This window comes from Thunnus maccoyii, chromosome 18, assembly GCF_910596095.1.
Source record: "Thunnus maccoyii chromosome 18, fThuMac1.1, whole genome shotgun sequence".
NCBI classification, from domain to species: domain Eukaryota; kingdom Metazoa; phylum Chordata; class Actinopteri; order Scombriformes; family Scombridae; genus Thunnus; species Thunnus maccoyii.
The window spans coordinates 16,449,928-16,466,730 of NC_056550.1; the positions used below are offsets into that span (position 1 = coordinate 16,449,928).

General features: G+C 41.1%; 1 protein-coding gene across 5 annotated transcripts; it reads right to left on the minus strand.

The window, feature by feature from the left end:
* Positions 1-1,749: 1,749 nt before the first annotated feature.
* LOC121884802 (transcription factor MafG) lies at positions 1,750-16,783 on the minus strand. 5 transcript variants are annotated; one of them, XM_042393809.1, is made up of 4 exons: positions 15,887-15,932; positions 8,002-8,081; positions 6,358-6,430; positions 1,750-6,263 (listed from the first exon to the last, which is right to left on the minus strand). In XM_042393809.1, exons 3-4 carry the CDS (start codon positions 6,391-6,393, stop codon positions 5,811-5,813), a joined length of 489 nt encoding a protein of 162 aa, XP_042249743.1. In that variant the 5' UTR covers positions 6,394-6,430; positions 8,002-8,081; positions 15,887-15,932; the 3' UTR covers positions 1,750-5,810. The 5 variants fall into 5 exon arrangements, with proteins under 5 accessions (XP_042249743.1, XP_042249740.1, XP_042249738.1 ...); XM_042393806.1 differs by lacking the exons at positions 8,002-8,081; positions 15,887-15,932 and adding an exon at positions 16,624-16,783; XM_042393804.1 differs by lacking the exon at positions 8,002-8,081 and having other exon boundaries at positions 15,887-16,555.
* Between the last annotated feature and the right edge of the window lie 20 nt (positions 16,784-16,803).

The window sequence follows — 16,803 nt, forward strand, 5'->3', positions numbered from 1 at the left end:
TAATGAAATAAAATAAAATATAAAAAAGGTTAAAAAAAATACAGACTTAAACAGAGTACTTATTTTTAGGCAACACCTATACAATCAATATTACTTATAATAGCATTAATAGCACTGCAATAATCCTTATACATTTTATCAGTGTTCACTGTGTTCTTTCCACTCTAAAACTATTTAGTAATGTGTTGTGCTGACAGTATTATATTGAAGGGCGTGTTTAATGTTTTGTCCTCCATAGCTACTGTAGATGAGGGTCTCAGAATTACTATTAAACACAGGTTATAGCTTTTACTAGGTCAACAGAGACTTGCTATTGACCCTGGACTAATATTAATATAATGTGTGACTCTTGCCAGTCAAAAATAGGACAACAGGATTACTGCAAACTCTTAATTGCTGAATGAAGTTACTTTTGGGCAACATTACATAATTTCGATACTTCAACATGTGAATGATTGTTTAAAGGTAAGCACTGTAAGGGAAATCCTTCTGTTAGCACAGTGTAGCGTCATCTTGTGGAAAAGCCCTGCTAAATCACACAAAGCCTTTACACTTACATGCCAGCAGAGGGAAACCCAGACCCATATATTGCTAAACTGGTGCAAGGTAAACTCCTGAAAGCAGTGACATTGAATACCCTGGTATGTGTTGTCTCCTTTCTCCAGTTGTCTGGAGTCTTTTATCTGGACAGGAGTGCAGTTGCTCTTATTACTGGGAGAGCACAGACTAACAAATCATGTTTGATATGAGGATAAGAATTTTTGTTGCTCCCTTATATATGATTCAAATAACTGTTGATGTGAACAAGAACAAATACACCTCCTGCCCAATGTAGAACTGTGCCTCTCCTCTACAGGCATGTCCTCTGCCATGGTGACATTTGCAGAGCGGAGCCCCATGCCAAGTTTTGGCAGGGCAGACGTGGTAAATGAACAGCCTCGCTGATGGGGATGGCAACATTAATTGTACGGCAAGCTGTGGTCTGAGAACTGGGGCAGGCACCTGCTGCAGAAGTGGGTGAAGATGAAGAATGCTGTCCTAGATTGCCCACCAGCTCACCTTAACCCAACCAGCAAAATTAATCAACTCTTCAGAGGCCACCCGGTTGTCTGGGGCAGGCAACAGAGGAGGGAGAGGAGCCCGTTTTTAAGGCACAGGTCACATAGACCTGTAGGAGCCTCTTCCAGGCGAAGAAGAATACCTAGCTGGAACGGTGCTGAGGCACTGGGGTTTTAGACTTGCCCTGCAGGATGGAGTGGTAAGGTGTAGCTTGTTTTCAGCCATCTGTCTCTTTGTCTCCGCATGTTCTCTCATGAGGCATGTTTTGAATGTGCTGGGGTTGAAACGCTGCTGAGGAGGGTGATGTTTGATGAGCTGCGCTGAGACAGAGGGGGCTTAGGAGCCCCATAGGGAGCAGAGATGACTAACTCACTACTCCTCCTAATCTAGGACAAGCACACCTAGACATCCTTCATGACTCTAATGTTTTACTCGTGTCGGGCCAAAAATATGTCCGCTGAGGTTAGCCAAAGTGGGTCGCCCAACAGCTTTTTTTGGATCACAGAAAAAGAAATCGTGCCATCTAAATGATCGCTGTCTTCTAAAACCCACCCTGGACGGCGAAAAGCCTTCCCCGCCAGTTTATTTTTACAAGTATCAAACTGGGTCAATGACGCCACAGAATATGACAAAAACCCAATTTTTCAACAGTGTTTAAAAGCCTCCAATGACAGAGTAGTAGTGCTTATAAGCCTTTTTCAAAACATTTTATTGGTCTTATAGAAAATAAAGTAAGCTGTATCAACAAACATACAATATATACATCAATAACTTAGACACCTCAGAGAATCACGTTTAAATCCACAGTTGTTACTGTATATATGAATACATAGTACTTATCTACAGATTGCAAAAAGTACAATAATTTAATTTATAAATAGTTATAATTAACTATTGTCTGTTTTCATACAAAGTACTGCAATATTTTATTACAACCCATACAGAAAAATAACAAAAACAGATTATTAACTTTGTATTACTCGCTTTAGTCAGATTTTTATACCTTTGAAACACAGACCCACTCCATGGAGTAAGAGGGAAAAAAACTGCACAGTCAACTGTTTACAAAGCATAATTTCATGAAAAAAGCCAATGTCTTGAGAGCTATTAAATTCAACTGCCACACAAGTGCTGTTATTTATTCTCTCTAACATGTTGCCTGTAAAAACAACAACAAAAACAACAAACAAGAAAAAAAAAAAGCTATAACTAATTAAAAATTAAATCTGCAGAACAAATTACAGTGTAAGATCAATTTCAAACACACTCAACACATAATGAGAGCAGAAATGCTGTGGATGATGCTACAGCAAACAACGAGCATTAATGACTGGTGTAGCAGCAGAGGAACCTCAATCGTACAAACACTCACACGAACACAGGCATACCGACAAAAAGAAAAAAAAAAAAAAAAGATATTGCAAGTGGCCCTTGTGACAGAAGCTATTGTAGCATCACTCAGTGCACAAACTCTAACATTTATTTAATAGTAATAGCTTTCAGTCAGATATCAAAATCCCTTTTATAGATCTGGTAATTCAGCTAATTTAAGACCAAAATAATTAGTGAGTAAGGCTTGAGTGCAACTGTCTCATGACTTCTTTCCAACATTGTACACTATTATAGTTTACATGTCAGCTACTATAAACAAGGGCCAGTTGCTCTTCCATTTAGGGATGCAAAATCTGTGGGCAAAAGAAAACATGTTTTACAAAAAAAAAAAAAAAAAAAAAACTACAAAAACAACAATTATTATTAAATAACAGACCATAGTCACTTTGACAATATTGATTACTCTTACATCTACTCTTTCACACCTTTCCACTGAGTTGCATATTAAGGGTCACTTTTTCACAATGGTCATTAATACCTACTGTAGCTACATACTATACACCTGTATGTGTGAGAAAGAGAGAGTCATCATCTCTAGCGGAGATTGAGAGATTGGTCGACGGTGCCACTCGAACACCTTAAAGACACTTGACACGAAAAAAGATTCACTCCACAAGACTGCCACAGCAATAAGGACGCCAACATCAATACTGGGCTATGTCAAGAGTCAGATATATATTTTCCCACAGTTAAGCAGTCAATGTAGATAGCTAAGCATGTTGACAAAGTGAGGATAGGATACTTGCGCACAGACAGTAATAACCAGCACCCAGGTCCCTGGCATGGAGTTTTGCTGAGGCGTAGTTTTAAGAGTGACTGTCGATTAACACCTTGCCGACACTATAAGACATTCTGACCAGCAGGAGATCTGGATGAAGTGCATTCTGTTAATGTCATCACACAACTACTTTCACCTTGAGGTGTAAAACTGCTTCACTGTTAAATTCCTTTTAGAGGACTAGAAGAGTGATGCGACACTTGGCACAGAGGAAGCGCTGCTGGCAGCCGTTGTTGATTGTAATTCTACGTGGTCGTGCTGTATCTCTTTCCGAGTGTGGATTGAAGCCCTTTTATGACATGCTTATTATAAAAAAGAAAACAATAAAATGAAGAGAGCTGCCATCCCTGCCTCTCATCTAGAATGGTTTGTTCATTTTTAGAGTGACCTGTTTTGTCCTGAGCAAAACAAGCTGGAGCTTAGTGCATACAAACCCTCAGCCAGACCCTACCGCTTTTAATCTGACCATCTGAAGACAGCGGGTAAAATTCACATGATGCTGCACCATTTGGCGGTTACCCTTTAAGTTCATTGATGCAATCTTACAGTCTTGGGAAACTGTAAGATATTTTGAAAAAAAAAAAAAAAAAAAAACCCACAAAAATCTAAACTGTTAAAAATGTTCAGTTAACCTCATGTTTCATTTAGTCTGTCAAAAGCGACATTTGAAGGGTTATTCATTTCTATTCCTGTGATCTAATTCAGACCAATTAAGTGTCTGGAATGAATATGATAATGAAATCTTCCCAATAATGAAGTCATTTACTTTCAGGTTACAGAGGATGTATTTAGAGGGCATCCAGCACCAGGTGCAACCATTATTCAGGTTCTGCAATGACAGTATCACTTTGAGCTTCAAAGAAAAAGTAAAAGTCTTTTAAATTCGTGTTCAGTAAAACGCAGCTTTTTGAATACCCAAACGCCATTTCACCCAATTCTGTCTTACATGGCTCAATGTGGTAAACTCTTAATGACAATATGATTTGTAACTAACACCAAGGAAGCGGAGGATATCACAGATGCCAATACGCACAAAGACAATTGACCTTGTTTACACCACCTAGTTTAGCTCTACAGATTTGTTTTAAATAGCACAGCATTGACATCTATACAGTGAACGACACTGCCAACTTGTCACTTACACATCACATCACGCGCTACCCCACAGTACGCGCCTAGTCACTAGAAAAAGCTATCAGACTTCAATAGTAAGCCACTTTCGGTACAATTGCAAAAAAGATGTCACGGGATTTTTTTTTTTTCCTGTTTTCTTTTTCTGTATTTCTATAAACAATGGAAGGTAATCTACCTAGTAATAAAAACCAAGAACTCAACATTAGACAAAGTTTTCTACACCTTAACAATTCAAACAGTAAAGCTTGTGTAAAGATTTTCTTTTGGAAATATCTGACGGCCCTGTCAACAAGTAATTACAAAAAATGCAATATATATCTTTTAAACAAAACAACTTCAACATATTTTCTCTATGAGCAAAAATTATGTTTCAAAATGTTTGTGGATTACACTGTCCCCTCAAAACACGAGGATATTACTGTAATAACATTCAGGTTTTCAGATATTGTAGAAGAATCTTGTCATATTGGAATGGCACTCAGCTCTGGAACAATATCATTAAGAACAGCTGATCATTTTTAACGTTTCCACTTACCATAAATATGCAAGACCTCTTTGTATTTTCAGTGCATACATATATTATTGCATCTACCAGTCATATTGATAATGACAAGTTCATTAAAGCCTGTCACAGATGCATAAACAGAAATAAATGCTAGATTTGGGAGCATTATTTCATGCTTATATTCCTGACAGACGACCAACAACATCACAAATTGGACAAATTTACTAGTTTTGGGTTAGTCAGGCTGTTTTAAAGACATCTGTCGCATCCATGCCAAGAGTTTGTGACCATGTGTTATTTACCCTCATTTCAGTCAGTGCATAATAACAAGCAAAGGGGTTCAATGTGAGATATGTGCTGGCTCTTTCTTTTGTTATATTGTTGAATAGGCAAGGAGTGGTGTTTATTATCTATTAGTTTACTGGTTGTGATCAGTTGTGAGACTTCAAACATACCAATTCTTAGGACGGAAAATATTTAAGAGCTTAGTCTTAAAGAGAACAGACGCATCACATACAGTACCTTATCAGAAACCAACAACCTATTAACAGTCTGACTTGATGTCATTAACCATTAGTTTCAATGATTAGAAAAACGTTTATTCTATTGTATTTTTGCCACCCAATATTGCCATCTTGAATGTTACCACAGCTGGCTTTTCGAATGAAATGTTTCAGTATTGCCAATGTGTCACCATTCTTTGATAACAAACTGTGAACTCCTAAATCACACAACTTGATTACCTGTGCCGCCCATGAAGCGCAACATGTCTTTTGACAGGTACAGACTGCTGAGTCGTACTTCAAGAGTGAATTGGGGGAAGCATATTGTTAGTGTTAGTGCCATGGGGTGTGACTGAGAATATACACAGCTAATCCTGCGCCATGTTACAATGCACTGACTAGTTTAGTCTTGAAAATCTTCATCCCATCCTTTCTGCTACTACGACCTAGCCTCCGTTTTGGATTTGACGATGGTGATGACGCTGGTGGCAGCTACTTTACCAGGGATAAGGGGCCCTATGACGGAGGCCATAGGTCCCCTGGCTGAGGTGACGGGGTTGCGGGCCACAGTCCTGGCAAAGCTCTGGAGGGCCTCATACTTTGAACGCAGAGCGTCCAGCTCCACCTTCATGCTGGCATTCTCTGTGGCCAGCTTGTCCACTTCCTGCTGCAGCTGAGCCTTTTGCTTCTCCAGCTCCTCTTTCTGGGTGACACGCTTCACCCGGCAGCTGGCAGCATAGCCCCGGTTCTTCAGGGTACGCCGCCGCTGCTTCAGCTGCAGGATTTCCTCCTTCGTCAGGCCCCGTAGATGCTGGTTCAGCTCCCGCACTGACATGGTCACCAGCTCATCATCTGTCAGGCTGGTGCCATTTTCCCCTGGCTCCCGCTTCACCTGGGGATGTGGAGTTAGTTAGTGTGAATACTTATATTTACATGGCAAACTTCACACTTTGACAAACTTAGTTCTGTGTCTGAAAGCTATGTACCTTCAAGGCCTTGTTTCCCTTGTTTGTGGTAGTCATGCCACGAGAGCCGCGTCCACCTGTACTGCTGGTTGGTCTGTGAAAAGAAAAGTCACCAGTAGCTTAGCAGAGCTGTTAAAAGATACATTTCCATGGAATACACAAGAATATGTTTTATAACATAGAAGATACTGCATGACTAAGTCCTTCAAATACAAAAAAGGGGGTCAAAGGACTTCAGACTTCGTTGTAATTGATGCCAGGCCCATTCCGTGAAAGGTACCTGGATTATTACTGCACCTGCCACTATGAACAAACTACTCAGTGGTATGCATTTCCCCCACTAACATAAGTTGGGTTGATTAGGACCAGGCAATACAATCCAGTGGCAAGTACTTTAAAGATCTCACTTGAATCCTGCACTGCATTTAAACAGCAGGGTGGCGAGTCACAAGGAGCACGACATTTAGTTGGCTGGCAGCAATTCACAACAATTTCTTGGAAAACAAAACTGAAGAGAAGTCACTTCCGTTAAGTGCAGCCTCTCAGAGCATAAACAGCAGAGGACGCGGATGGACTAAAAAAGACCTGAGCCTTTCTACTGTACGTACACTCTCAGCTAAAATACACTCTCAAAAAAGAGACACAGGGCAGGCTTTCATCTACTGTATGAGCTATCCAGTCTAGACAGTCTAGATTTGGCTGGTGTGCGACTATAATCCCATAAATCAATGAAAAAGGGATATGCTGTAACTACTGCAGAGCCTCAGCTACCATCCAGAATAACAGGGCTGCAATGCAGTTTATTCTGTCATGTCAGTACTGAGGGAACACCAAGAGAAGCTGTGCAGGCGAGAAATCTCTGTTAAGACAGACAGAAGGTTGGGTGCCTTCCACCGTGTGAGCTCTGTCACACGATAAGTACATGCACACACACACACACACACAAACACACACACACACACACACACACACACACACACACACGATTGTGGCCCTGGGTGCTTTACACTACACACAGTAAATGCTGTGTCAGCGACACAGGCACCCACCACAGTCAGCCCAGCCAGCACATTGCCTCGGTAAGCTGATTTACACAGCCCAGTAGAGTGTGTTTGCACTGAGCACATAAACAAATGCATGTGGGCTTTTACAACTTTTTAGCATCAAAACACAGAACAGAAGAAAAAAAGAACTACTGTCAGTGTGCATGTGTTTACAGCCTACACGCCCACTAAGCTAGTCATCATGTATATGTATGATGTGTTCGGAGAAGCTCAGTGAGGGAAGGAGGGAAAAAAAAAGAAACAGATGAGTCGTAGCTCTGAAGTGCACTAAGATGGCCAGGATATTTCCATGGCAACAAAAGGGTGCTACAGGTGGACTGGTCACCTGAGCCAAACAGGGAGAGACAGACGCTTGTTAAAAATGACCTGAATACGACACTATCACACAGGCTGGGGACATAACATGAGGTCAGATTGTGACTTGCATTCTTGATGCTTTCACTTCAAAAAAGTCCTCTGGCTCCTCATAAAACTGCAATGTTTCTCTGTGTTGCGGATGCCCATATAAAAAGCCTTTCACGTTCTGTGGAGGACTTTTTAAATGTGATACTTTCATCCCTGTTGGGCTTGCTATGAATAGCTGACTGATAGTAACACCTACCTTTCACTGGCCTTTGTGGTGACTCATTTCCAGTAAGCATTTGGACCACAGATGCAAAACATAATGGGATAATGGTCTGCCTGATGAAGCACAGATAATGGACAAATAGACAGGAAAGTACTCTACTAATAGCTACTGGGATCAGAGTAGAAAAAAAAGGGCTGCTTCTTCCAAATTTCATGTAAGCCTATCATTTTCCCCTCAGCAGCCTAGACCCAACATTGTTCATAAACCAGTTGGAATCTTGAAAATGCAGGGAGAGATGGCACATTATCCAGGTTGAGGGGGTGTATTCTGTCACACAGCTGTGTGTAGGGTAACATAGTAGGCATGGCTTGGCACAGTGAAAGCTCACCATATGACACTGTGGAAGGATTGCGCTCAGGCTGCAACCCTCCAGCACAGGCTGCTGCCAACAGACGGCTACCAATGACAGGGCATGGCAGCACAACACAGACAAGGTCCAATGCACAGCTGCTCCCTTCCACTACCAGGCATGTCATACCTCACAGAGACAAAGAGGCATGGTCACACAGACACACAAAGAGGCGAGGAATAGAAAAACACACCTATAATTTCACAAAAATGTGACAGGTAAATTTTAGACTTCCTACACAGATTTGACAAGTTCACTCTCTTAACAGTCGTAATTGAGGACAGTTTTCCTTGCACACATGTATTACTTGTTATTATTTCAAGTCTTTTGTGTGTGCCCAGGGAGAAAACTGTGGCTTGGAGCACAGAGGCAGCGGAGGTAGGGAGCAAGCGCGGGGACACAGACGTCTTTTGTAGGTGCTTGCTGAATTTTTATGAATCGCCTGGAAGAACGCTGACAAATCAGAGCTGATTGCTTGTGGAGGAGAGACATCACACCCACAGGAAATAGAAAACGCTGAGTGTGGTCACCCAGAGAAAGGGAAGGAGGGGATGGTGAGAGAGACGGACAGAGACAGAGCGAGAGGGAAAGAGAGGGTGAGAAGAAAAGAAAGAAAGAGAGAGCAAACAGCCTTGTTAAAAATGCACACTCAACACATTTAGAGGAGCTTGAGAAGAACAGGTTGAGGGGAAAAAAAAAAAAATACTGATCTCAGCAAGGACCAAAACCAAGGTGCCAATTAGGAAGTTGTGAAGTTGAACTAACACGACGAGAGTAACCCAGCCAACCTTCAAAAGCTGTCTGTGTTCATCTAAATCTATAGAGAGCAGCTTGCGAAGGTGGGGTTGGCTTAGGTTGAGGCTCAAGGGGGGAAAAACTCTGGTGGGATAAATGCTGATGTGACATGATAGGTCAGGCCTTGAGCCCATGTCATGCTTTAATGATCTCATCCCCTCCACAGGATCTCTCCAGGGGGGCTGCCAAGGATGGACACCATTAGCTAGGGGACCCTTTGTTGAGGGGGAACCGAGGCTACAGCATCCACACACTGCGTCCCCTGATGAATATTTATCACTGTCGTTGACTGCCTAAGGTGGGGGTGGGAGACAAGGGTGGGGGTGGGAGGCTGAATAAAGATGCTCGGGAGGTGATTCTTCAAGGATACATCCAAGGCTCTTCCATCAACGGCTGTCTCAAAATGGCGGTGGGCTGGTGGGGGCGTCGAGGGGGGAGGGGATGGATTTCTGGTACTGGAGGTGGCACGCATGGTGGTTCAGGGCTGCAGGGAGAGCCAGCTCCACTTGACAGCAGTGTAACAAGATTATCAGGGCCATAAGAGCAAACAAAAACCCCAGCAACCTACCTCAGAATCCAGATTACGACAGCGCCTGCTCTCTGAATACTAAACATGGCTGGGGAGGGCTTTACTGAGACATGAGAGTGGATTGCATATCACGTAACTAATCACATGCACATGTATCCACACAGAGACAGATTACCAAAACCACACAAGCACATATAAATTTAACTTGTCATGATCAATTCTTGAAAAGAAGCGTCCGAGCACTTGGCACTGGCAGCTTGCTAATGAAGTGAATAAAACTAGACAGTGGAGGTGCATGCTGATGAAAGACTGTTTTTCAGGAAAGCGCAGGCAGCATCCAACAATAACAACTCAGTTCTGTGAAACTAACAGCTGAATAACATCTCACACCGAACAATCCGTTTCATTCCAAAAAGAGAAGACATACCGTGTGGCTCATTTTGCTCTTATGCCTAGTTTAAGTTTATTTCCTTTGCAATGACCAGTCCAGGCTCGTAAAGAGGGTCTGTGCAGCCACAAGAAGAGACATGGGGGCTACAAACCAGTAGTAAATTAGCCTTAAGATGACGGACTGGTTTAGCATCGATTTCAATTCATTGTCTCTCCAAAACCTGCACGTTAGAAGATTAACACAACACAAAAGAAGAGACCTGGACATGAAGCCAGTATGATCACCTATTCAGTTTCCCTGATCAATAATGTATGAGACTTGTAGCCTCTCACTCCATTATCATGGACTTTCCACAGGAAATAGAAGGTTGATGACCACAAAGATACTGAAAAGCACATGATGAGATAAGTGTGTGAAAAACAAAAAATGTCAGCACTTTCCCATTATGCTTTGGCTCATTAATTTATACTTTGTGCTTATTTGTTGTCTTGTCCACTCTCTGTTCTCGGGGTTGAGATGTTTAATGCAGCCTGCCAACATTTTCACCCTGTACGCCATAAATATCCATTCTCAACCCTTCATGCCTGATCAGAGCCACTACTTTTATTCCCTCCCTTCCAATTCTGAGTTGAAATGATCGCCTAGATATTCAGATCTAATCATTCCTCCCTTCAGCTGAGTGAAGTCAATTATCAAGCAAGCTGCATGTGTCGGGCGCCATTTAACTGCAAATTAAAAATCAAACTCCTCTGATAGCTCTGGAAGAGTTACTGGGAGACTGGTGTAAACTTGTGTATAGAGACAACAGTGTGTGAGTGTGTGTGTGAGAAAGGTACGATGGGAAGAAGGGAGGGAAGCTATTAACTACTAAGTATTCAGAGCGTGAAATAAGAGTGACAAAAAGAGGGAGAGGGGAAATCATTCAGCAGCTTTCAGGGGGAAATGCGATATGCTTGTAGTAGAGGGGAAATACTAAGCCAATACTTTTGACCAGCGGAGGTTTAGGGCAATGCTAAAATAGCATCATATCAAAATCTTAAGCCAGCCTTGTGGAAACACTGACCCTTAGAATAAATACAGTGTGACTACAATTAAAGGGTTAAATGGTTGTTAGTACATCTTCCTGATATTGCTCTGGTCTGCAGACGTAGTCGTGTTAGATGAACAGACGGATGCTTAATACTACATTCAACAGAAAAGCACTTTAATCAAGATTAAAAAAAAAATATCAGTAAAAAAAAAAAGATCAGACAGGGGAAGTTGGGATTGATATTTCATCCAAGAATTTTGTGACTCTTGATATGTAGCCTTTTATCCACTTAAATGAAAGTTTGAAAGAGGGGGAATATATTGCCACCTGCTGCATAATACAGCACAAGGGAAAATATTGTATGGGTGCTTTCTCTCCGCTTATTTATTATCTCTTAAGTGCCAGTGACTTTGGTAGCCTACACTTATTTTTCAAGGCAATACATTTTAACTAAGACCAGAGTAGATGGTAATACAATATAGCCTATACAGTCCTTGACTTTTTGAGTAGTTGCAATGTAACAATTATTTTAATGCTTTCATTTACACAAATGTATTTCAAAAATTCTACCAATGTAAGAACATGTTACACAATTATTGCAGTGGCATTTACATTTTAAGTGGTAAAATGCTAAATAAGTACAATGACTCTAAACTAAGATTAGAATTGCCTTACGGGATTGAATCCAATAGTTTTAGGCTTATGATTCTCCATGCAAATATATGGTAATTCTGTCTTTTATGCTTGTCAAAATATTGGCAATATTGCCAAGATATTTGCTGATTTTGCTCTATTTGATATTATAAAATATAAAAGTATGAAGCATTTCTGAATATTGTAAATTAATCTCTAACATGTAGTCTTCTGGTGCACAATTTTCCTATTTCTTTTAAATAAATTTGATCATTTTTCCCCTACAGGTTTACAAAGATGAGTAACACTGATTATTTCATAACATGATGCACTATGATAGACCCTGGCTCTGAAAAAAGTCACATTTGAGACTAGTAGGTTACACCATGCGGAGGAGCATGTGGCACATTCATGTCTGGAATTTGCATCCAGTTCATGTGGTTTAAAGTGAAAACATGAATCATCACCCTCAAGGGATTTTATATTTTCTGAAGTCACTGATAATGTGAGGCTTATTAAAAGGGACTTGAGTTAGACTGGTTTGCATTAGCCAATGTTTCAATACAGAATATTTCCAAGCTCAGTAGCTGCTGTTTACTGTTGGAGCTGCTCTGTTAGTACAGGCAGGGGAAGAGACTTCATTGGCCTTCCACTGAATCTGCCTGGAGGACTTGATTAAACAGGAAGAGAATAGCTCTTGATACTTCGGCCTTGCACTGGCAGAGGAAGTAAGGGTTGCAGGCAACCCACACACTGGTAAAATATCCAGGAGCTTTACTACTCTGGTTGCATACATATTAAATGCATATTGCATTGACCTTACAGCTACAACACAGCCTTTGCAGCACACAGGCTAAACTAGAGCAGTTCGACACATTGTAATGTAATTAAGTGAAATAATAGTGAAATAATTCACATCTTTGATTCTGGATTCTCTTAAATTGAAACATCCCTCTGTGATAAAGCCATCAAACAAACAAAGCTGAACAACATAACCAAAGAAAAGAAAACAAGGTTATTATCATCTTGTATAACAAAGCTCTTTGATTCAAATACAGTCATTTAGCAGAGTTACTACCTGAAAGTAACAAAGATGCTAATTTCTATTAATAACATTGCCACCGCTCAGTTCAAATTATGCCAAGTGATTGATGATGTCTGCCTACAGGATATTTGATGAAGCCTCACACTCAACGTGATTATCCAAATAAATAAATAAATAAATTACGTCACTCCAGAATACAGTCTGAATTCATAAGCATGCATTCAGTACACCAAGAATTTAAACTAAAGTCTACCTCAGCGGATCACTGGAATATGTGGAGTAAAGCTTAGAGTACTGGAAAGAATTACATACCTAAAGAATGTACAAGAGGACAAAAACATTTTAACCATTTTATAAGAGTAAGGTCACAGGTTTGATCCCCACAGCAGCCAGTATGTCCATCCATCCCTGAGCAAGATACTAAACCCCCACCTGCTCACTCTGTGTACAACAGGAAGGAACTTCAGCTAAATAATAAATAACCGAATAACTGAATGAAGGGCAGTTTCTATTAGTTTTATTTTTATCACTTTGCTTTTGTAAATTGGGGATATTTTGCACAAATAAACTTACATGTATAAAACTAGATTGTTGTCATAGTGGTGCCAGTAAAAAGATACTGGCTGCAGAAGGCAAATGGCAAATATTATTAATGTAACTATAGCATAATTCAACCATCTACACCAACAGACTCTGCACTCATTTGGGTAACACACCTTCATTTTACATGCCTCTACAAATAATCTTTGTCCATTTTATCAAGAACCAATACAAGCAGCACTTAAGGCAGCTTAATGATCTACATGAGCTCCTTTCCAATGTGGGTTATAGACTGCTTATCTTAGAACAAGGTCTTACTATCTTTAACTTCCTTAGAAAATTTTACACATCCAGCAACCCAAGTCACGTCAGAACATTGCAAGAAATCTGCATCATTCATTCATTCATTTCATTTTGACTTGGCTTCTTACACAATTATGGGAACAGCTAAATTACTTTCTAATGTCAGTTTACCACTGATGTGTCTCACACATAAAACAGCCACGATAAAAGTAGGTTACATGAAAAACAGCAGCCAGCAGAGACTCTAGACTTTATGCTCTCCATGTTCTGTCCGATATTGGCTAATCTAAAATATGAACACACACAGGGCAGTAATGAACATGCCAAGTCTAACTCAAGTTCCAAACAGAAATTCATCAAACACACTTGCTACTCTGTTTGGATGAAAGTATTACTTTCAGAAGTGGAGCGGGCATATCGCAATGCTAAGCAATCATAATCCGCACTACACTTGCAAGAGGTTTCATCATCAACATTCCCTCCCTATTGCAAAAACGAAAAAAAAAAAAAAACTATATTGATCTTCTTCTCCCTTGCTTCTAGGCATTCCCATTTCCCTGTGCAGCTTAAGCAGCACTTTTGTGGACAAATCCCACATTTGTGTTCCTTTCTGGAGGCTATTAATTGTCCTGAATAGGCGTAACTACTCCCAAGGCACAGCTGTGTTGGCCATACAGAGGTGTCGGTGGCCAGACTGTACTCTATGCAGTGTAAAGTCTTGCCTTGTGTTTCATCAACCTTACATATTCTCTTCCACCCTCCATCTCCTGCCCATTCTGAGCAACGCCACAAGGTATGGCTTGTGCATTTGGTTCACCTCTATGGTATCCAGCCTTATTTTATCTTGGATACCTCAATGCAAGAGGCGATAAATTTCAGAGCTGATCTCCACCATTCCCTGTCTCCATCCTCACACCATTGCCAGCCCCATCGGGCTCTTATATGGGCCCTCATCTGTTCTTGTTACCTGCAGAAAAAGGCAGAGATGGGCATTACGCTTTATTGCAAAGCCGGGCTTCTGATGTAGCGCTGGCCTGTCTGCTAAACACACTTCAATGCCCTGCTCGCATGAACAGAGATGATGAAATAAGTTGGATATCTGAGCAAGAACGGGCAACTTCTATCTGTTTAGCCCTGCCTATATATGCTCAACAGTTTCCAAGGTGACTTTTCGAAATTGCACAGAGATTCTCCATGGATAATTCATTACCTGCCCTCCATAAGCGTGCACTCTAATGGGCTGCAAATTTCATCATGTCACACACAGGGAAACAAGAGCATCTGCCAACCCAAAATAAGAGAAATGAAGTGTTACACTGCATCAGATAATGTCATAAACAAGCTGGCTCTCAGTCGTATTTAAAATACTATTGTATAACAAAATAAAAAGGCATTTACAGCACGCCACACACACACCAAAATACATATATCCTTGACTTGCATTTTATTTAAAATACTCCCTAATAAGATTTTTAACTTCCCATACCTTCCATAATTATACATGACCCAATTTAAACAGCCACTCATTGCAGGACTCCATTATAACAACACAGGCATAATATATTGCTTATCATGCATTTTTAAAATGGATTTGACATCGCAGTTGACACCTAAGCACTTAGTCTAAATGTAGGCTACTCACACCCCGTTTGTTGATGTACATCATGACAGCACTGCAATAAAATGCACATTCTCAGCTGAATGTAGATGAGGCTATTGATACATGCATGATGGTCATCACTTGATGCTCATGGCTTGATGACTGACTCTGACGACAGATGAGCACCATTTCGATCCATCTACTTAATAACGGCGGCTTAGTGATAAACATCGACCCTTATCCACCGAGCAGACCTTTGTCCGGTGGTGCCATATTTCGGGGTGGATTCTGAGGACGTCTAAATAGCCTACATCATTGTGATGATTCAGCATGATAAAAATACCGCTGTTTGTTTGTTGGCTCTAATAATAAAACAATACTGTGGTTAAAAGCCAAGGACGGATGGTTTGATCTGCACTGCCTTTGTTACAATTTAACCAGTGGTTAAATGAATTGTCACTTCAGGTAAACCAATTCAATACGAAACGATGATATGGAAGCATTTCCTTAAAAAAAAAAAAAGATGAAAACCATGCATGCATTTGAAGCTGCACAACAAGCACAACACGTTGCTCAGATTTAACCATCACGTTCATCTTTGAGAGAAATGTCAAAAGAAAAAAATAATAATAATGCAACCAACCTGATCTCGCTAAACCGCTGCCTCGGCTTGCTCTTGCTCCTTTTCACAACGAGGTGATGAAGCAGCAGGTTTGAACAGCAAGAAAGCGCATGAGTTGACAAACCACCAAGAAGCGCTGTGACACAGTGGGCACGAGACGCCAAACTAGTTATCATAAAAGCAACCTAGTTACACAGTTCTGACATTCCTACGACTCTTGTCTGCAACCTCTCAACGCCTTGCTTGTGAAAGTGGCAAACAACTCCCCCGCCTACAAAACAAGCAAGCGAGGAAATCCCCGTGCTCAGCCTTCCTACTATAACTGAAGCCAATACAGCACCACGAGCGCTTCCTCCACTGAGGGAGAAAAAAAAATCACCGTTCACGCGCGAAACGGTGAACGGTACATCAAACCCAAATATCTGAATGACATATTTTATTCGCAGCTCACGAGCGTGTACAAAAGATTAGCTGCCATCTCAGCATAGTAGGAGCCCGACAATTGTCATTTCACACAGACTACACTAAGCATATCCGGTAGTAGCTTTCATGATAAAGAAAACACACATGCGCGAGTAAAGCGAGCTCTTTTCCTTTGAAAACCAATTCTGGTGTAAATCCGGTTAACTTGACGCGCATAGATATTAGAAGCTAGGTGGCTAACGCATGAAGCTAGCCGCGGCCAGCTTGTCAGCGGCGAGGCGAAGGCATGCACACTCAGCATAACAACACCGACTCTGTTTGGTTTACAGACCCACCTGACTTAAAATGACGTTCTCTGAAGCTGTGGCTGTCAATGTCCTCTTCTCACACCGACAGGCGGAGGAACAAACATGAGAGGCACAGTAGTATTTCGATTACAGTGACAGAAGCGACAGCGCGCTGCTCCCAAATGCCAGCTCGTGCTCTCCTTGTTGATTCCTTTCTCTTGTATCGAA

Excerpts from the sequence above, each read along its gene's own strand:
- LOC121884802 (XM_042393804.1), bottom strand. The coding sequence starts at position 16,041 with ATGATAACTAGTTTGGCGTCTCGTGCCCACTGTGTCACAGCGCTTCTT. Across the intron at positions 6,431-15,886 it reads CAGCGGTTTAGCGAGATCAG|ACCAACCAGCAGTACAGGTG; the intron begins GTTGGTTGCATT and ends TTCTTTTCACAG. Across the intron at positions 6,264-6,357 it reads AGGGAAACAAGGCCTTGAAG|GTGAAGCGGGAGCCAGGGGA; the intron begins GTACATAGCTTT and ends CCACATCCCCAG.